Raw genomic sequence first — 21862 nt, forward strand, 5'->3', positions numbered from 1 at the left:
CCCTCCTCTCTGCTGGCAGTGCAGTTCTGGTGTGTGTGTGTGAGTGTGTGTGTGTGTGTGTGTGTGTGTGTGTGTGTGTGTGTGTTTGTATGCTTGGATGCTTTCATCACCTGTCAGAGTGTGTCTCGCTCAGAGTGAAAGGTAGTACTACACGTTCTGGCCTGAGGGGGGCGGGCCTTGCTGTATCAGTGACTCTGATTGGTGTCCTGACAGACAGAAACCTCTCTTCTCATTCATAATTGGATATTTGTGTTTGGGGGATTCTGAATCCATTCTGCCTCCATCTGCCTTGCCTGCTCAGTGTGTGTGTGTGTGTGTGTGTGTGTGTGTGTGTGTGTGTGTGTGTGTGTGTGTATGTGTGTGTGTGTGTGTGCATTTGTGTACGTGTGTGTGTGTGTGTGTGTGTGTGTGTGTGTGTGTGTGTGTGTGTGTGTGTGTGTGTGTGTGTCCGTCCAGGATGTGTAGAAATAGAGAATGGGAGAATTTTTTTTGGAGACATGCCAACATCTCTCTCACTCCACTCTCTCCGCACGTCTCTGTGCACGTCTCTCCCTGTCTCCCCCAGGCGTCTGACGTGTTTGATGTGCTTGTGAATGGTTCATACTTTAGTACGTGCTCCTTGAAACATCATGGCCTATAAAAGAAACGAAGACCCTCTGTATGCTCTGGCATTCCAGAAAGTAACCCCCCAAACTCTTAGCCATTTTGCTCACTGCCTGTTTAGCATAACTATCAAGTATAGCATAGATGTATTAGTTTAATGTTACGCGTTGCAGTGGTATCTCCATTCGAATGCATGTGTGCTGACAGCAGACTCAGTGACGACTAGAGAAGCACATGATTAAGGGCTTAATTCCAAACCAGCGTAGCTCACAGATTCATCACAGGTTTAATAAAGCCCTCTTTAGAGTAATTATGCACTCATTGCATCTCCATCTGCATATATGCTAATAGTCGCCTTGGGCAGAGGCCGTGTGAGGTGGGGCTGTGTGTACGTGTGTGTGTGTGTGTGTGTTTGTGTCTGCATGCATTGTACAGTATCTGTCTGCAATGTGTGTTATTATTGCGCATTAATTGTGTGTGTGTGTGTGTGTGTGTGTGTGTGTGTGTGTGTGTGTGTGTGTGTGTGTGTGTGTGTGTGTGTGTGTGTGCGTGTGTGTGTGTGTGAGTGTTTGTGTGTGTGTGTGTGTGTCAGTGTGTAGGTGTATGTGTCAGTGTGTGTGTGTGTGAGGATAACGTGAGCTCTTTGATTTGTCCCATTGCTCATCTCTTATTTCCCTCTGGTATGTGCTGGGGCAGAGAGCACAGTGCCTTTTGCCTTGTGGAGATGTGCAGGGGGAAATAATTGATTGAGGCATGTGAAACTGTTTAACACACACACACACACACACACACACACACACACACACACACACACACACACACACACACACACACACACACACACACACACACACAGGGAGTTACATACATACATTTATCAAATCATCAAAAGACAGGGAGACAAAATCAAATACTTTTCTTTGTAAGTAGTCTTTAGTGAGCCTAAAAGGAGTCTTGAGTTGTTACCACAGTGTTAATGAGTTGAATTGTTCTAATGTCCTCTCTCAAAAGCAGAAAAAACATGACATGACTCAAGAAGGATGTATCCTGGCTATGAATTCTGTGTCTGTCCATGTGACCCCTGGTCAATTAAAATGCAAGCGAAATCAGCGACATTTTGACAAATGGCCTACTGTGACAGGGGATACTTTCCCCTGAATACTGTAGCTCTTCCTGGAATGTTCCAGAACAGGACTGATTCATCAGTGAGGGGGAGGCAGGCTGGCCCACTCACCTTGATGCACAAAGCGTTCAGTATGCAGGACACTGAGACACACACACACATGTACACACACAAACACACACACACACATGTACACACACAAACATACAAACCCTCATGTACATGTATACACACACACATACACACACACACACAAACACTGTACTGTAAGCATTAGTTAATTAGGCCTGGGTGAGACAGTCCATATCTGGTGCAGTGAGTGACCGACTGCTATCGGAAAGGCGCGTGTGTGCCTGCGGTGTAAATCTATGGCGCGCGGAGCCGTTGGCCCATGCATGGAACAAGCGTGCGTTGTGTAACACTCGGAAATGACAATGACACACTCCCAAGTGTCCTGCTTCGAAATGATCTCCAGCTAATAACATTGTGCCAGGTCACCAAAGGACAGTCAATCAATCGCTTGTTTTACAACATTGACCGGGCCAATCGGACAAGAGTGGGGGTGCGGTGGGGTGGGGGTGTTTGGGGTTGGGGGGTGTTGGGCTCCCTCTTTTTATCTAATTGAAAAACAATTGAAGTGCATATAGTCCAACTGGTTATAGTGACAACATAGTTGGACTGATCATAGAGTGCAGTGGGAGGAGAGCTCTTGCTGTGGAGGGAGGAGAGACATTACAGTAATGTGTGTGTGTGTGTGTGTGTGTCGTGTCTCTGTCTTTCTCTGTGTGTGTGTGTGTGTGTGTGTGTTGTTTGTGTGTATTGTGAAGAAAGAGGTGCTGAACCATATGCTTGTGAGGATTTTTGTAAATGTGTGAGTGTGACCTGAGTCACTCTTTCTCTTTCTCTCTGTGTGTGTGTGTGTGTGTGTGTGTGTGTGTGTGTGTGTGTGTGTGTTCGTGCTTGTGTGTCTGTGTGTGCTTGTACCCATCATATACCCATGTGTGTGTGTGTATCCATGTCTGTGCACCCCCCTCTCTCTGAAGTATGTCCTGCTGACCACATGAGGGCATCTTTGCCATTAAATCCTGACACACACAAACACACACACTCTCTCTCCCTCTCTCTCTCTCTCTCTCTCTCTCTGTCTCTCTCTCTCTCTTTCTCTCCAGCTTGTGTTATCCCTAGTAACCAACACAGTCTATTGAATGTGACAGTGACATGATCGTTGATGCGTTTAATGTCATGTTCATAAAAAAATTATGTGACATGATTTGATTTAACAATGTGTGCAGCACGATATGCTAGCTGATGTGTTTAGCTCCATGAAAGTGGTGATACGCACTCAAAGGACTTTTAGCCCCTGATGTGTTCAATGAGTGATTTAGAAGCGATGGAGTTAGTGAAAAGATTCAAATCTGACATCAGTGCTATGGTGACTGACCAGTGAGTTCTTACATGACCCCTCTGTGTTTGATGAAGCTGTGTGGTTGTGTGTGTGTGTGTGTGAGAGAGAGAGAGAGAGGGAGAGAGAGAGAGAGAGGGAGGGAAGGAAGGAAGAGAGAGAGAGAGAGAGAGAGAAGAGAGAGAGAGAGAGATAGTGAGTCTGCATCAGCCACAGTATGAATGAATGGCTCTGCGTCAGCTCCTAGCAGTAACTGGCTCAGTCTGAGTGTTTGCTGTGGCCTCTTCCCCTCTCAGCACGAGCCTTTCCCTCGGCTTCTGTGCTCTTGGCTGCCCTCTTGTGGTCAATAAAGTAAAGAGCAGCCACAAGAGCTGTGGCTGCTCTCTATTATGGGTGAGGACATAGTGATGTGGATATGACGTGAAAATATTGTAGTTATAGTACATATAAAGATTTGTCATGAAAAGTGATTCATCATTTCACATCTCACATCATTTGTGAGTACGCCGAATGCCATAGTGGGTTGAAGGGATTTGTTGGACTGATGGACTAAAAGCATTCACTCATTTCTGTTCATGTTTCAAAAACCACAGAATAAAAAGTGATGTTGTCATGCGGTCTCTTCTCGTGCAAATTAGCAATTGCTGCTACAACCTGGCCCAAGACATATTTTCTTGGATCCCAGTATTTTTTGTGCACTGTCCCTGCTTCAAATAAATAGATTTCCATTCCATTCCAGTGCAGCTGGTGCTGGAGCCTGGATTACAGTAACTGCACAGCGGCCATAATCAACCATTGTGACCATTGCATACACGTTTGCTGCCTTAAGCACATGACAGTGACCATTTGTGCAACTTTGGTCAATTTTAAAGAAGTCATAGACGCCCTGTTATAGAGTTTTTGACATGAAATCTGTTATAACAGATGTCTTTTATTTACTAGATTGTATTCTTTTTGGTAACTGGGAGTAAAGAGCTGAGGGGAGAGAGCCTACTGTGTGTGTGTGTGTGTGTGTGTGTGTGTGTGTGTGTGTGTGTGTGTGTGTGTGTGTGTGTGTGTGTGTGTGTGTGTGTGTGTGCACATTGGTGTTTGTGTGAGTGTGTGTGTGTGTGTGTGTGTGTGTGCACATTGGTGTTTGCATGAGTGTGTGTGTGTGTGTGTTTGCACATACATATGTTCTCGCATGTGTGTGTGTGTGTGTGTTTGTGTAAAATGTGTCATTCTTTGTACAGAGCCAATATACGCTTCCACCGGTGGTAATCCAGTTAGGTGTGTGTTTGCAGACGCTGTGTTCAGATGGAGTGAAGCCTGTGTTGTCATGAGTGATGGAGAGAGCTGCATGTCAAACAGCAGAACCACTCTGCACTGGATCATATGGCCTTCACTCATGATGGACCAGAACCATGAACCATGCCATAATCATATACATACAGTAAACATTATATGCATACACACACCATACATACACTCATATTCATGCACATATGTACATATACTGCACATTGTACATATACAATGTGAATGTTATACACATTCACATAGACGTACAGCCACAGAAACTGACTCTGTAGTTTAGAGACGGCCACAGTCAAACCAGACGCGCCTGCTTTTAGGGTTAGCCGCATGCATTTTGCCCCACTCCTGTTAAATAAATGAACACCCTAAAATAAGAGCCCTTAAAATAATACCCTGCAACGTGTGCCACTGGGCGGTCAGTTCAGCAGGCACGCCCATCAACTCACCTTCTCAAGACTCCTGGTGGAGAGGAGGGAGTGAGGGAGAGGGAGCTATACATTGTGTGTCTGTATACGTGTTTGTGTGTGTGTGTGTGTGTGAGAGAGAGAGAGACAGAGAGAGAGAGGCAGTGAGCATTTCCTGATGTCTAATGGCATCTGTCTCCAGTTGCCGCACATCAGACACTGTGCAACCTCTCCACTCATCCGACACTGTGCAACCCCTCCACTCATCCGAAACAAGCGCTCCTATTTGTGCTGCATCACAAGTTCAACCAGCACCCTCCTCCTTCTCCTCCTCCTCTGGCCTCCCTTCCACCCCCCTCCCCATCCCTCCCTCTCCTTACTGAAGGCAGCCCATGGCAGGTCGTGTAGATCTCTTGCTTGGCATTTGTACAGTACGTGTCTGTTCCGCCCCTTCCTCAAATCCTCCCCACTGCTCTCTGTGTAGCAGCCGGCGGTGTTGGTTTGTTGTCTTTTTGTGTTGTTTATCTTCACCCTCTGTGTGTGGGACATCACCAGAGCCATAAATCTGTCAGATACGGTTTGGGTCGTTGGGGCAGAACTGCTTGTTTGTTTAACCAGGGCATGGCAGCCCACTTCCATTATGTAAACTGGTATTATGATTAACAAAGCATGGCTGATGTGTGTGTGTGTGTGTGTGTGTGTGTGTGTGTGTGTGTGTGTGTGTGTGTGTGTGTGTGGGTGTGTTTATGTGTGTGTGTGTGTGTGTTTATGTACATATGTATGCGTTTGTATGTGTGCTTGTGTGTGTGTGTGTGTGTGTGTGTGTGTGTGTGTGTGTGTGTGTGTGTGTATGTGTGTGTGTGTGTGTGTGTGTGTGTGTGTGTGGTGTGTGTGTGTGTGTGTATGTGTGTGTGTGTGTGTGTGGTGTGTGTGTGTGTGTGTGTGTGTGTGTGTGTGTGTGTGTGTGTAGCTGACACCAACGTTAAGCAGCCTGGTGGGCATTAGCTGTGAGGCCCTGCGTCTGGTCAGTGGTCCCCCACTGTGAGAGTGTCAGCGTTAAACAGAAACACTGACATGGCGCTCAAGCATGGGGGACCATCTCTTCGCACTGCAGAGGCTGTGTGTGTGTGTGTGTGTGTGTGTGTGTGTGTGTGTGTGTGTGTGTGTGTGTGTGTGTGTGTGTGTGTGTTTGGGGGGAGTGGGGGTATGGGTGATGGTCAAGGCTGCTGTAGCCCCCCCCAACGCTAAATGCTCTCCTGAGATTTGTTCTTTGCTCCTTGTATGCTTTAATTTCTTTCCTTCCAGTTTCTCTGTCCCTCTTTTCTCTTTCTCTCACACATCCCTCTTTTCATCTGTCCTCCTCCACCTCCTCTTCTCCCTCTCTCCCTCCCTCGCTCCTTCTCTCTCCTCTGCCCCTACTCTTTACAGACCACTGGGCAGTGTTATATATCACCTCCCTGGGAAGCAGAACAGGTCCCATTAAATAGTTCCCTGCATCACTTTTAAAGGCCACTAGTAGATTTCATAGTGGATGGACTGAGGCTCTTATAATTACTGGGGAAAATAGCTTAGCACACATCAGAACCACAATGGTGAATAATACTCTGTGTGTGTGTGTGTGTGTGTGTGTGTGTGTGTGTGTGTGTGTGCACGTGTGTGTGTGTGTGTGTGTGTGTGTGTGTGTGTGTGTGCACGTGTGTGTGTGTGTGTGTGTCTTGTGCATGTGTGTGTGTGTGTGTGTGTGTGTGTGTGTGTGTGTGTGTGTGTGTGTGTGTGTGTGTGTGTTGGGGTTGTCTTTTACTCCCATCCTAATATATCCCATCCTATCCTACCCTATCCCATCCTATCCCATCCTATCCTACCCTATCCTACCCCCATCCTGATCACATCAAACTCCATCACATGACGACAAATGCAATAGTTATTCCAAAACCCCATTCCCTTCCTTGTACATCCCAACAATGGAAATGACCACAGTGTGCCACTGATCCATACCAAGCCTATGGTGTTTCCCTATCACCCCCTGTGACAAAAGTGAGTCATTAGGATCAGACGTTTATAGGCTCGGCAGTCTTCAGACAGTATGGTGGGTGTCGTTTTGATGGCGATAACTGCAGCCGAGGGCAGAGTCCCATTTCCTTTAATCATTCCCCCCCTGGCCTCTGTGTCTTATCTCAGATTCCTCTCTCAGTCCCATCTATAAAGGAGAGAGGGGGGTGTAAATGGAAAGGAGAGAAGGAGAGCATGAGCCTATAGACCCTTTCAAGAAAGTTCCATTATCAGCATCATAGTTGGCCCCAAAAGGCTTCCGTTTTAACATTCCATATGTTATCTTAATGCAGAGGAAGTAGATTGGGAACCAAATAGAACGTTCAAGCATTGTTTTTGTTTTTATTGTTGAAAGGGTCTATTCCCTCAAATCAGTATCCAGGAAGTGAGAGAGAGATCGAGCTCGAGGGGTCAAGGCCTGGACAGAGTCTCCGGCTCTTCCCACATCATTGCTCGTCATTAGGGCCTAATTAACTTTTCATAATTGGTTCAGAGCAGCGGGGCGATGATTGAACAGCTCGTTTGGTGGCGGAGTGTAATCAGACCCTTCAGGAAAGATATGCAGCTCACCTCGCATGAGGCAATTATGGGTGGTAGTCACAAATGATCAACATGAGTGGCTGGATTCATAATACACACAGCCCCATTAGAATGAGTAGGCGGTCATTAATTGATTCGCTAATTGTTAGCTTATGTTTATAAGTAGTTTACAAGCACAGCTCTGGTCAGTGGTAGCAAGCTAAAAAGTACACTGGATGGAAAATCTCTAACAAAGTTAAGGCTTTTTTTTACAGTTCAACAAAAGTGTAGAATATTTATATGTGTGCCTGCAGAGACAAAGGATTGCATATGGCCTTGCAGAAACAGGGCAGAAAAAGCAAGAAAAAGGAAAAACTGTTTAACGCTATTGTGCAGCTCAAGTCTTAAGGAGATTATGTGTAGGAATAAGGGAATTAAGCCATTTTTTTCTGGTTGAGATTTTCGGCTGTGTGGGTGTTGGAGGCAGTCGTCTTAAATTCCAGACTAAAAAAGAAGCATCCTTGTGATTGGCTCTGTCATGTACTGTAGAATATTCTGTGGTGGCCAAGGTCTATATCTCTCCTTCTAGTTATCTCTCTGTCTCATTTGCTTTTTCTTTCCCCTCTTTCCCCCATCTCTTTCTCCACCATTTCCTTTTCTCTTTCTCTCTCTCTCTTTCTCTCTCTCTTTTTCTCTACCCCTCTACCCTCTGCTGGGGTGCTGTGGGATTTGCACTGTGTATGTGGGGGCGGTAGTCCTGCAGGCTTTGCTGGAGAGTCTCTGGTGCTCCCTGCACAGTCTCTCTCTCTCTCTCTCTCTCTCTCTCTCTCTCTCTCTCCCTCCCTCTCTTTGATCGGAGCCTACTCAGGTTGGCGGAGGCGCCCTGTGGGTGGGCGTCTGCATTGTTGCTTGGCCAGCAGGTACCACCCGGGTACTGCACCCACCTAGCCTAGCCTTCAGATGTGCGTTATAGGACGTGGGAAGCCTTTCAATAGCCCTTAAACACTTGCCTATTGAGCCCTTGTTTACGGTACTGGCAGAGCGAGATTGCCTTGTGTTTCTTTTTTTTTTTTGCAAGAGAAGACTTGCCAAGTAAGCAGGAAATAAAAGTTACGAGCGCATCGGCGAAGCTTAGCTGTAATGAGGGATCAGATATCTAAGAGATGCAAAGGAACATCTTACAGCAACCACCAGAAAAAAACCTGACATGCCGTACTTATGCCGCGTGCACTGTAATCATTTTTAAATAATTTGATCTTCGTTTTTGCGGTGCATTCCGAGAATGGGTATTCGAATATGTCCTGAAGACGTTATCGTAGAGAGAGCTGTCATCAGGACAGAGGTGGGGGATATCAGTGCACGTTTGGCTTGATGTGCCCCGCGCAGATGATCAGGGAGCCAGAGTGCCACTGATTAGGATCGTGACACACCTGGATTTGTCACCGTCTCCGCAGGAGAACCAACAGATAAGATGAGATCACTGGGCGCTGCAGGCTCACATTAACACACACACACACACACACACACACACCATCAGACACCATTCTCTATGTCCTTAAACCAGCAGGAATCCATGTTTGTTTGTCTATCTTGTGTTTCTTTTTTTTATTATTTCTAAAGGTTAATGCACCAGCCATCTCTGTGCACAGCAGCTCTGACATACTCTGGGCTGAGCCTGCATGTCTTTCTGCAGGGGCTGCACTCTGTTGGCCGCCTCCGTGCTGTTGGAGATCCCTCGGGTTTCCTGGGAGAGCTTAGAGCACTAACCCCCACCTTCCAACCAGTCCTCCCTCCTGTGCCCCCTCCTACTCCCCTCTCCTCCACCAACTCCAACCGCATACTCTGCAGCCTCTCAGCAGCCTAGAGAATAGGGGTTTGCAGTGGTGTGCATGAGTGTCTGTGTGTGTGTGTGTGGTGTGTGTGTTTGTGTGTGTGTGTGTGTGTGTGTGTGTGTGTGTGTGTGTGTGTATGTAGTGGGGAGTATGTGTACTGGTTAATTGATATTCACAAACTCAGCCCGGAGCTTCTCCGATGAGCATCTTCTCTCTTTTTTTTTTTAAAAAAAACCCTCATGCTGACAAGACAGTTTTAGACAGCGCACATTTCAAATAAGATCAAAGGAGCTGGGTTGGGTTGGGCCATGTGCCTCTCATCCCTCGCCACCCCACTGCAGTCTCTCTCCTTCCACACTTCAATGCTGTACTCTACCCCTCCTACCATTTCTCCATGGTCCCTTCATCTGTCCTCCTTCTCCCCCATTTTTGCCCTCAACCTTCTTATCATTCATGTCTTCCCTCGTTCGCTGTCTTTACATCTGCGTCTGTGTTTACTACGTGTCCTAACCCTGGCTGTTTAGGTCAGCACTCTCTTCCGCTCTTACTTCCGTCAAGCTTGTCCAGCTGACCAACTTTAGTCTGGCGACCCTGACCTGCTGAGTTTCAATTAGGCGACCAGCAGCTGTTGAGGAGAGCTTTCCTTTGCAATGTGTTTTAATTTTCTTAAAACAGTCTCGGAGAAATATAGTGCAGAGTCCACAGCTGTGAGTCTGTGTAGTTCTGGCAATGTCTATTAACTAGATTGTCATGCAACTGACTAGTGGCTTGAGGGTGTGTCTGATACTCACAATGTTATGTGCTTATGAAAGGAATATCAACTTGTTTTGCAACTTTGGTGGCCATTGTTGAAGAAAAAGCAAATTACTTATTTTTGTCTTTAATTTTTTTATTTTCTAAAGGACACCTATTGAACAGTTTCATTGTCTTTCTGCCACAGCCACACTCCAGCGAATCTACCTCTGTTAATCTGCCGCAGTAAATAAATGCTTTCAACTGAGATGAAATGGGGCAACTTGTCTTAAAGCCAATAAGCAAATGTGTTCCCTCACGTCTCTATGGGGCCCTGTGAGCAAATCACAAAGCATTAAAGCCCATTTGCCTTAGTCGCCTCTTTAATAACGTTCCCTGTTCATATTCAAATGTCAGCCTAAATGGCAACACCCCTCAGCGGTAATTTTCTCCTGCTTTCCTATTGATCTGATGACTCTCTCACCTCGGCTCTGTTTTTTAATTGTGGCCACACAAGTGCTGTCTGCTTCGCTCTCCCTCTCTCATCTCAGTCGGGTCCTGATGGCTTGTTGTTGTGGTTGTTGTTGTTGTTGTGGTCAGTCCACTTTGTTGTTTCCATAGAGCAGCTGTGTGGTAAATGCCAATCTACAGCTCACAGCTCCAGGCCTGACTAATATGCCTCCTGAACAACACCTGTCAAAGATCTGTGCGTGCTCGGGTTTCTTTTGTTAGTATATGGAAAATACATTCATTTGATCTGAAACAAAAAGTATCCAAAATTGATTGTAAAAAAGCCAGGCTGTAAGGGGCTCTGTTGTTTCAATTGTTTGGTGTCATATAAATAAGCTTGATTTGAATTGAATTGTAAAATGATCACGTTTATGTATGAAAGCTGGTTGAGTTGGTGAAGTAAGCCACAGCATAAGCCTTTGTGTCCCCATCTTTTCTTCACTGGCAGAGTAGGGATTATAAATGGACAGGGTTGAGTAGTAATGGATTCCATGTAATCTGAATTACATAATCAGATTACAAAAATCAAGTAACTATAATCAGCCCAGATTACAAAAAAAGTGTAATCAGATTATAGTTGCAACCCCTAATCAGATGTTGTGATGTTGTGTAAAATGTGAATAAAAACAGAATGTAATGATCTGCAAATCTCTTAAACTCATATAAGTATATATATATATATATACTCTTTTGATCCTGTGAGGGAAATTTAGTCTCTGCATTTATCCCAATCCGTGAATTAGTGAAACACACACAGCACACAGTGCACACACAGTGAGGTGAAGCACACACTAATCCCGGCGCAGTGAGCTGCCTGCAGCAACAGCGGTGCTCGGGGAGCAGTGAGGGGTTAGGTGCCTTGCTCAAGGGCACTTTAGCCGTGCCTACTGGTCGGGGTTCGAACCGGCAACCCTCCGTTTACAGGTCCGAAGTGCTAACCAGTAGGCCACGGCTGCCCTAAATAGGCCCTATTTAGTTACCAAAAGGACACAGACATTATCAAATGTTGAAAATTACAAATTTGACTATTTCATGGAAAATATATGTTTATTTTGAATTTGATGCAACGCGTTTCAAAAAAAGTTTCAAAAGACGTGGGTAACAAAATGCTGGAAAAGTTGCGCAATGACTTTGCAAACTAGGGATAGAGCTGAAAAGCAATATTGGATGGCCATGGTCTGTTGGACCTCAGATGGCACTGCATTAAAACCAGACCTGTTTCTGTAAAGAAAATGATTGTATGGGCTCGCCAAAAGTCTCTTGGTGTTTTAAGCCCCCAACGTCATCTTCCAGGCAGTGCTGCATGGAAGGCACTAGGGTTAGGCAAGGGTTAGGGTTAGGTGGGCTCTTGAAACACCATCGAGCTCAGGAAAACCTCTCATATCCATTGTCTATGAGCACAGTTCGATACTCAATTCAGAAATGCTTGAGTAAACTTTACCAGCCTTAAAGGAAAAATCCGGTATTTAGCACTTTGAGTCCCTTTTCTGGTTTGTTTTGGATGAACTAGAGTGGTAGACACCGAAATTTTGACGATTGGTCCTGTCTCGACCTTTCTGACTCGTTTTGAATCGCCTTTGACTAGTCAGAGTGGCTACCAGCAGGCATACTGTAGGCTACTCAAACATGTCCTAAAACAACCCTTAACGTTCATTTTCAAAACTGTGCAACTCACCGAGTGGTTAGTGGTGTTCGTTGATGTTCCAAAACAAGTAGCGTAGCAAAATACAGTTTCTGTCGTGTTTTATTTGGCATTTTGTAAAATCCCATTGATTTCTGTTGGAAGACTCATTGCACGTTGATATTACTGCGCCACCGTCTATGCTTCAGGTTCAAATATTGAGAGGTTGTGTATAGTTCCACAATAGCAAATAAGACGCCTGGAAATCATACATTGCGCCGATGTATTTGCTTTTAATAATCAACGAACACCACTAACCACTCGGTGAGTTGCACAGTTTTGAAAACGAACGTTAAGGGTTGTTTTAGGACATGTTTGAGTAGCCTACAATATGCCTGTTTGCAGCCACTCTGAGAAGTCAAAGGTGATTCAAAATGAGTTAGAAAAGTCGAGACAGGACCAATCGTCAAAATTTCAGTGTCCACCACTCTAGTTCATCCAAAACAAACCAGAAAAGGGACTCAAAGTGCTAAATACCGGAATTTTTACTTTAAACTTTACTTTACCAGCCTTAAACTTTAACAGCCAAAATTGTATTTAGACATGATACAGAAATACCACCGTCTTATTTGAGCCTGAACTTGTTTAAAATGGACTGAGGTAACGTGGAAAAAGGTCCTGTGGTTAGACCAATCAACATTTGCAATTCTTTTTGGAAATCATGGACTCATCTGGGCTAAAGAGGAGAGGGCCTATCCGAGCATCCAATCTTTCCATCTTGTTTTGGTCCTCAATTCGAAACCCAACATCTATGACGGTGTAAAGGTGCATTAGTGCCTTACAGCATGGGCATCTTGCACATCTGGCAAGGCACAATCAAATCGGAATGATGTATACAGGTTTTGAGCAACATATACTGCCATCCAGGCAGTATGGCAAAGACCTTGAATATTTGAAAATAATGCCAAAATGAATCTGTCTGCAGTCCAGACCTGTCAAATTAGGTGCATCATGGAATGAAAAACATGATTAAGAATACCTCATACTGTTGAGCAACTGAAATCCTATATCGGGCAGGAATGGGAATGCTGACATGAAAATCAAAATTATCATATAATTTCCATGAAATAGTCAGAATTTTCATTTTCAACATTTGATATGTTGTTTATGTCCTTTTCACTGCTAAATATGGGTTTACAAGACTTATATTATATTATCACATTATGTTTTTTTTTGCATTTTACGCAACATCCCAACTTTTTCTGATTTGGTGTTATACATTGTTGGGGATTACTTGATTACATTTTACCATGCAACTTTTTTATGATAGCCTAGCTAATGTTTTAGTTTGACAGCCCATTCGTTTTTGTCCACTAGATGTCATTATCATCCAATTGCCTGTATAGTTTCTTGACAAAATGTTAAAATCAAAACCCAAGATGGAGGAGCCGTCGACGTTAACCGATAGACCCGTTCCAGTCAGGAAAAATGCGTTCAGTACTTGGCAATATCGCCACAACTTTGAATTAAAGACAGTGGAAAATAAGATTGTGTATGTTGTGTGCAAGTTGTGTAAAGTAATCCTGAAGTAATCAGATCTGACCCAACCCTGTATATGGAGCAACTTCTGGACCAAAATTGCTCACTGATAAAGCAAACGTGTTAGCCAATCAGTGAGAAATTGCCCACACAACAAGACTCAGCACAACATTACTCAAAACATTGCTTGAGGTCCCAGAGGTCCCTCTGTGTTTGAGTCAGTTCCTACAGTGTATGTATGATGATGTAATGTTTTTATCTCTTAAATGCACAAAATTTAGTTTTAATGAATACCCTTTTCTCAAAATGAAGCTTTAATTAATACCCTTTTCTCAAAATTAGGCAATGAAGTCTCAGGAGCATGCACATTCATTTCCAGTGAATGTGCACTCTCTTTAGTGTCTCTCTGTAACATTCTTCTTGAAACTAAATGTAGTATGTGCAATTCTAACCAGCTATTTGTGACATTATTTTAAGGTACAAAAAACTCTTTGGTGTTGCTTTAATTGTGTGTGTGGGAGCTCTCCTTTGAGGGTGCCAACATGTTCTTTTGTCCAGCAAAATCCTTTATTTTTCATTATGATGGGCAGACAGGTAATCTCGTCTGCTGTTATCATATTGTGTACTCTGCTCAGCAATACAGTAGGTGGCACTTTGAAGGTTAATCAGCTTCTGCTGGGGTGTTGAGGGGAGAGGAGGCATGTTCTCATTTAGAGAAAAGTGGAGATAATAAGACTTGCCAGGGTTCTTATTCTCTCTCTCTCTCTCTCTCTCTCTCCTCCTTCTCATACTCTCTCTCCCTTTTTCTTTATCTCTCTCTTTCTTCCTCCCACCACCTCCTCCTCACAGGGAATATGCATATGAGATTTCCCCCGCTGCGTCAGGACAGCACTCTGTTCTCCCTCTACAGTTTCTGGTGGACTCTCACTATTACTGTATGAAGGGCCGTGGCTTTCTCCACTGGGGAGGTGGTGTGCCTTCTGCTTTGTGGTTTGTGGGGGTGACATTTCTAGTCAGTGGGCTTGTGGCCTTAAAAGGACTTCTAAATCGTTACTCTTTCTCCCAATTAAATTAGGTCCCTGTTCTGACCTCTGTGGCATCCCGCAATTTGATTCAGGCAAATGAAACACTAAATCTCCCCTTACCTCCTTCTCTCTCATCTGGCCTTATCCCCCCGAGATAATCTGGCTCCAATTAGAAATATCCAGAATGTTGACATGGCTAATTGAATCAGCCATTTCCCAGAAGCGATGGACAGGGCGGCTTCATCAACAATGGCTATTTATCTGTGTGTGTTTTTGTACCCTGATTTTGTGGGCTACTGTTCTAGGTCCCTGTCTGGTCAGAGTTGATGTCCTTGAATGGGAGTTGTCATGACTGTGTGTGTGTGTGTGTGTGTGTGTGTGTGTGTGTCCAAACACACACTGAGTTAGCTCGGAATGCAGTCATATTTGTCAGCCAGTCAGCCTTTCTTTGGATCCTTGAGCACAGTTGACAGGTGGGCTTTTTTAATTTCACTTAGTATCTGCTATACCAGTTTAGACTCTTAAATGCATTATCCAAGCCAGCTCTTTTATTTCATTCTCAATCCGCATGGAGCCTCTTAAAGCTGCTTAAAATTAGAGAGCTCACTTCAATGGAGGACACCAAAGTTGTATTTTCAGTTCACGATTTATCCTTCTTGATGTCTCTTAATAATATTCTTTTGGGGGTTCCTCTGAGTTGCCTTTTTGTCTGTATAAACATGGTTACCAGAGCTCCAAGTAGAGGATATCCTGTGTCTGGGCAAATCCAGACCTCTGAGTCAGCCAACCCTGTGTTCGAGGTGCACTTGTCCTGTGCCCCTTGCTGAGTTGTTTGGAGAGGTGGTGGATCTCGCCGAAATTGATTTGGGCAGCTTGGGGCGGACTGTCAGACGATGCTTAACAACGTTATGTCCAAATGTAGAGTCTATAAATGAGGGTCGAAGCCACACTCAAGGCTGCCTGAGAAGTGATCTTGCCCTCTAATGAATTGGCTATGGGTTTGCCATGGAATCACACACATTCCGAAGGAAAAGACGTATTGGTACGTGCACCCTCTCCTATTCAAAGATTAGATATAAGTGGATTACAGTTACATAATGACACATCGATAGTGATTAGTTTTTCCCAAAGAGAGGAATCAATATTTTGGTGTGAGAAGCATATGGAGGGGTATTTAACTCATTAGGCGTGTGCATTGATCTTTTCTGTACTGATGTTTACTTCATAATGTTCCTGTCTTGTACAGCCGTTGATGGGTTATTCCTCATAGACAGGTAATTTTGGCTTTACCACTTATCTTCTGGACAGGTCTGTTTGTTGGGAAATTAAAATGTCAAACAGCCCTGTTTTCCAAGGCGCATCTATGTCCAAGGAAAATGATACAGGTTGATCTCACTGGTTGATATCAGGGGCTGGTTGACTATTTTCCTTTTTTCCCTTTTTTCTGGTTACATGTCTAATGACCTTAAGAAATGACTTATTAAGATTAAGAGTCTTTTAGCAGATATACACAATATATTGGTGAATTATTTCAGTACAATTGGGTGTGTTTGGATACAGGTCTGAATTCAGACGTTCTTGTCTGAAGCTTCTTTTTTTGTAGCCGCGCTGTGATTGGTGAGACCAAGAGGGAGCATGAGGTTGCGGGCTTTCTGAATATGGAACAGCACAATATCTGCCGTGACTGCCTTCATGCATCATTTATTATGCAATCTTCGAGACTGAAGAATAAGAAGGAAAGAAAAAAAACTCCTAGGTGGACTCAGCGCAGGTCAGAGAGTGCAAACAGAAGCTCATAGGTGTCAGGCTGTGTCACAAGCAGTGGGATTTCTTTTCAAGTATGCTACTTTCTTTTTTTACTTGGGGCATAGCAAGTAATTAGTCAGAATGAAATAAAGTAATAGTTCTTCTCTCTACCCTTTTGATATTTAAATTAGCAGATGTAGAACCTCGCAAGCGTCTCTGAGCATTTGCATTTTATGCGAGGGGAATCACAGTTATGCATGAGAATGCGGTTATTGCTGAACGAGTTGCAATTCCAGCTGAAACTACAGTAACGGGGACTATGCACCGAAAAGTATGCAATATGGTAGCCTTCAAATGCATACACACTTTTATTGTTATCACTTCACTAAATGATCTAATACCTTATTATTATCATCGCATGTCTGCTTTATGCAAAGTTTATATTGTATATGACGCCACACAGTGTTTGTTGTGTGGCGTCATTGTTTAGCTGACAGTGTCCGCTGTCGGTGGCAGTACAAACTGCAATGCATTCCTGCCCCTGAAGTTCGTGCATCACATTGTTGTGCGCTGCAGGACATTCCGTGGCCGACACGCTAACCAGAGCACGAGCACAGAGTTTAGGAAAATTCAATATGCCCGACGGGTTTCCACACCAATTTGATTTAACAAGTGGGAATGAGCTCTTTTCAATGCGTGCAGATACATAGACCATAGAATCTATTTCAAATCTGTGTAATATGAAATGTCCATTTTCAGTGTCTGCCAAAGAGCGAATGGAATTTATGATATTATTTTAATACTGAGACTATGGCATATTGCAATATGAATACAACGCGCATGTTACTCGTCTGCTGAGCACGGCTTGTATCCACAAAAAAGACAGTAGGCCTGGTTTCTAACATTTTGTAGGTAGTCGTTTATCTCTGTGTTGTTTCATGGTTACAGGTTCAGCCAGAATCTCATTTCGCCTAAATTTGTAATATTATAATAACAACATTATAGCGCCCTTAGTGATACGTGCGATGGAGAAAACCTCATTCCAACTCCTCCCTTTGTCCAGTGCCATTTCTAAATACATCTTCGTGAAGAGGATATTAAACAGTTGCGGTCCCGTGGTGTTGGCTGCGAGCAGACCACACGCCGCCTTCGCGTTGCGCGGAACATTTCATTACAGGGACAAACAGCAGATGGCCCTCTTGCGTTTTAATTCCACGTGTTTGATGAGGCTCTTCAAAGACATTAATCTAACTGAGAAAATACCAAATGTGGAATTAATATAGTGTTGTATTACCCAACAATACACTCGCTCCCCGTCCACCTTTAAATCATTGTGTATCAGAATTGAATATCGAGAATGTAAGGGGATAGAGTAGGCTAGAATAGAAATGTATCGAAGCGTAAAACTTCTCATCATTTTGCCCACCAGGCTTTATAGAGCTATCTATATTCAAAAAAATGCATGTGTTATTTCTTCACGTAGCCTAAGCCTGAAGTTCGTTGTTTTCTAAGCAGGCTACTGACAGCAGAACGAAACGGAGCTCTCCACGGTGCTGAAATGCTGATGTAAACTAAGCGCGAGTCTGCAGTCGCAGTGTTTATCCCCGATTGTGGCCTTTAGTAACATTAATACGATCCCTCCAGAACGTTATGAGGCCTGTTTTGTCATCTTAGTCTGTGCGTCTATGATACACATTAAGTGACACGCCATAATCACGGACGTTTCACTCCACTGATCTGCACACGTTCGTCACATTTTGTGTAAATTAGAGACATTTGTAAACATTGTGTGTCTATGCCGATTGAAAAGTAGGCTATAGTAAAACATGTTATGATACTAAACAACAGGTCGCTAATTGAGCGGATCTCCCCGAGGTCTAAAAGCAGTTGTGGTCCCTAAGTCAGTCTGGGGAAGAAAATAATTGTGGCGTAATTCTTGTTCTCGCTTTATCTTAAAATTAAGACATTCCACGCCATTATCTGTGATTATTGCTGAAGCTACTCCTGGTGCGAGCACGTTTGAGTGGAGGCGTTTCTAATTCCATAGCAAAGACAGTCGTTACACAGAATTCCAATACCTCGCAGCAAAGAGTCAAACACAGTGGAAGCACAGACATCGGCTGTGATTAAGCGAAGGGTGGGTTTCTCGCCTTTGAAAAGATTGCAAAGGAGGAGTTGGTCGTTAAGACTTGTTGATGGCGGAGATGCATTGATCTATGGGGTGAAGTGAAAAGCCCGGGTGCCTTTTTTGCCGTGGCGCGGGAGTTGAGCGTGCATGCAAACTGTGCCTTTGCATTGTAGAGAAATTGCGTATTTTTATCGTTCCCATTACGCGCAGGCTCTCTTTTCCGACTGGATATACAATTCCGAACGCCTTACTCTTTCTTATACTCATGGGATCCTCGTAAGTTTAATTTATTTGTATGCTGCTATCAAACGAGACGTCATTTCCACAGTCGCGTCAGTTGTGGTTATGTTTTTAGTCTAGACCGCGAAAGTTGTGTTGTGGCAAATACAGCCTACATATCTTATTTGAAAATCCGTGACTGGAATAGGAACAGTGGATGTTTCGGAAAGGATTCCTTTGAAGATTTGCTTGGAAATCAAGTGACTTCGTGATACCCACAATAACTATCTCTTTTTGGCCGGCGTTGCACTTATCGTTGTGCACACATATCTCCCCAAATGCTGGACGCTGTCAGGATAAATAAACATTTCCATAAAAGTGTCGCGGATCGATGCTAAACTTGGTGAATATGTGAGCAGAGACGTTATTGTCGCCAAGTTCCACCTGGGAGACGGGTGGACGTCCGTTCCCCTACCATAATTACAAGAAAATCGCTTTTGTTTGTTTGGCGGTGATCGACACCCGAGAGTGGACACAGCTGTTCAGGGTTCTGACTTCTGCAAACCGGAGGACGAGCGTGAATGGAACATTAAACATGGGCATGTCTATATAGACGAAATAGCCCAGTGCATTTCTGAACGAAATGGAATACAAATATCATAGGCTTTGATGCGAATAATCGATATGCAGGTATGACAAATAACCAGCCATTCCTCTCAGACCATTTCGTTATAACTGAGGTCAAATCATAATGCAAATATGATTTTTTAACGACTGTACCTTAGCGACGTTAGAACTGCCTGAACTATGACAGCGCAATGTCTCATATCATCGACAAAATGTAATTATCGGACATTATAGAACAATACGAATTAATATTCCTGACATACCAAGGACTGACCATCATCGCAAAAATGGGACAATAATCAAAGTGTGCACACAAGCAGGGGTGTTTGTGTTGACTGTGCTTTGTCTTCGGAGTTAAACACTTGTGTTTGAGACATGGCAGCGGCTATCGCCAGCGGTTTGATCCGGCAAAAGAGACAGGCACGGGAGCAACATATAGACCGACCCTCTACCAACAGGAGGAGGAAAAGCCCCAGCAAGAACAAGGGTCTCTGCAATGGGAACCTGGTTGACATCTTCTCCAAAGTGAGAATCTTCGGCCTCAGAAAGCGAAGACTACGGCGACAAGGTGTGAGAAGTTCTATAACCCTCTTGAAGTCATAGTAGACAAGGCCAAATAATAACATGGTGTCATAAATGAGCTGTCAGCCATATTAACTAGCAATATTCAAAAGCCATCTCTGACACATACCCTAGCTGTTTACATTTTGCAATCAGGCTTTGTTCTAACCGACAACAAACACAGGTGCTTCCCCATATGTGAATAGCTTATCTCATGGTGAAAAAAGTACGCAGATGTTAGGCTATACCTATAGGTATCTTCCAGTAAGGGTGATCAAAAGCGGATAATACACAATCAGAGATAACGACAGAACCTGACATGAGCGTATCAAGATAGCCTATTTCAGACAAGCGTGCACAACGCACAGCTGTCACCACAGCCACGAGACAGTGTCAGAGGCGCCCATAGCCCAAGTGACCAGTTGAAGTTAACACTCATCGATGTCCCGACGAATGCAATATGAAATTGGCTTTTAAGGCCAATATTTAGCCGGAGAAAGAGGGCCTTTTTTATTTAATTCTCCTGCCATTTTCTGAAGACCACTGTCAGCCCTGACATGCGTTTCCGTTGAAATTCACTGTTGTCAACAGGGGAATAACGTCCTTTCCCTAAACCCACTCAAAGAACCAGTTACGATTGTATTATATGCTACCTGTTAACTGTGTCATAGCGGGTGTTCAACCTAAATTTTTACAAAGCCATCATTCAGTTGACGAGACGAGCTTCTGTGGTATCTCGAGCTAAATCTGAAACATTGAATAATGAGTGCAGCAGGTGTACAACTTGTTGCGGGTAGATGATATCTTAAACTAACAGTTTTTCTTCCTCATCAACTCTTCTCATCTGCAAATTTCAACAAGCCAGATTCATTACAAAAGCTTGTTTATACAAGCTGTCCGTTCTTTTTGGCTCAGGGTTCCCGGATATCAGGTAGCTGTGGAGAAAAAAAACACTACTTGCTATGTTGTATCAAACTGAATGTATAGAGTTTATTAATGCCGAAGTAGAATGTAGAATGGATTATATGTTATACCTGGGTTCAGATGTATACCTATTTTCGATATGTATGCAACATTTTTTAATCAGCTTTTATACACCAGGTCGTCATTTCCGTCATGTCCTCTCCTCCGATTGATTTTGTCATTCAAGCCGATGTGTATTGCCATTATGTGTCAACCATTTGTCAAAGAGGGTGTGGCTTGATCTTTAATTGGTGGCTGCTTTCCGATATTACACAGCACTCCAGTTTTAGCTAATCCAGTGAATTATAGCATCGAAAACATTACATTAACAATATCAAACCACGTGTTGCGTTTCGAACCCTTTACATTCCACCTATTGTAGTTAAAAAGAAAATGACGTTACCTAAGAATACTGTGAACATGGACACCACACTTGCATTTTTTCTATCTTGAATATCTTTTTATGATAATCATGAATGAATAAGCTCTTTTTTGAGCAGCGTGTTAGGGACTTTGAGCTGTTCTAAGACCCTGTGGATATCAAAGTCCTTGCTTTTGAAAGGCATCAATGCTAGATCAGTTAGTTCCTCTGACAGGGAAAACCACAACAGGGGCACAGCCATGCACCGTGTCTGGATATATGTCAGTGTCATCTTGTGGGGAAAAAAAAAAATCTCCTAAATACATTTTGAGGAAAAAAAAACTCTACAAGGACCAGGAGAAGCCTTAGGACAAGCCTTCACCTGTGACACCCATTTTAACCCCATTTATGAGTTTCCTCTCACCCTATGACTGTGTGAAAAACACATGTGAATACCCCATGCTGAGGCAGAGCCAGACTTGAATAGGGTTGAGTCATAGACCTGTAGATCCTGATGAAAGGAAGAGATTTCTTTTTTCAAACAATTGCTGGATAGGGTGACTTGTCCTCAGTTTGGAGTGACCATAAGTAGCTAATAAGAC

General features: G+C 43.8%; 1 protein-coding gene across 1 annotated transcript in view; it reads left to right on the top strand.

Annotated features, from left to right (window-relative positions):
- Window positions 1-18455: 18455 nt before the first annotated feature.
- Window positions 18456-21862, top strand: part of fgf14 (fibroblast growth factor 14) — a 58394-nt gene continuing 54987 nt past the window's right edge. The window contains 1 exon segment of the mRNA XM_048240026.1: window positions 18456-19943. Within this exon segment, the coding sequence (XP_048095983.1) occupies window positions 19751-19943 (193 nt within the window). The 5' untranslated portion in view covers window positions 18456-19750.

The sequence above is a fragment of the Alosa alosa genome, chromosome 3, assembly GCF_017589495.1.
Source record: "Alosa alosa isolate M-15738 ecotype Scorff River chromosome 3, AALO_Geno_1.1, whole genome shotgun sequence".
In the NCBI taxonomy this organism is placed as follows: Eukaryota; Metazoa; Chordata; class Actinopteri; order Clupeiformes; family Clupeidae; genus Alosa; species Alosa alosa.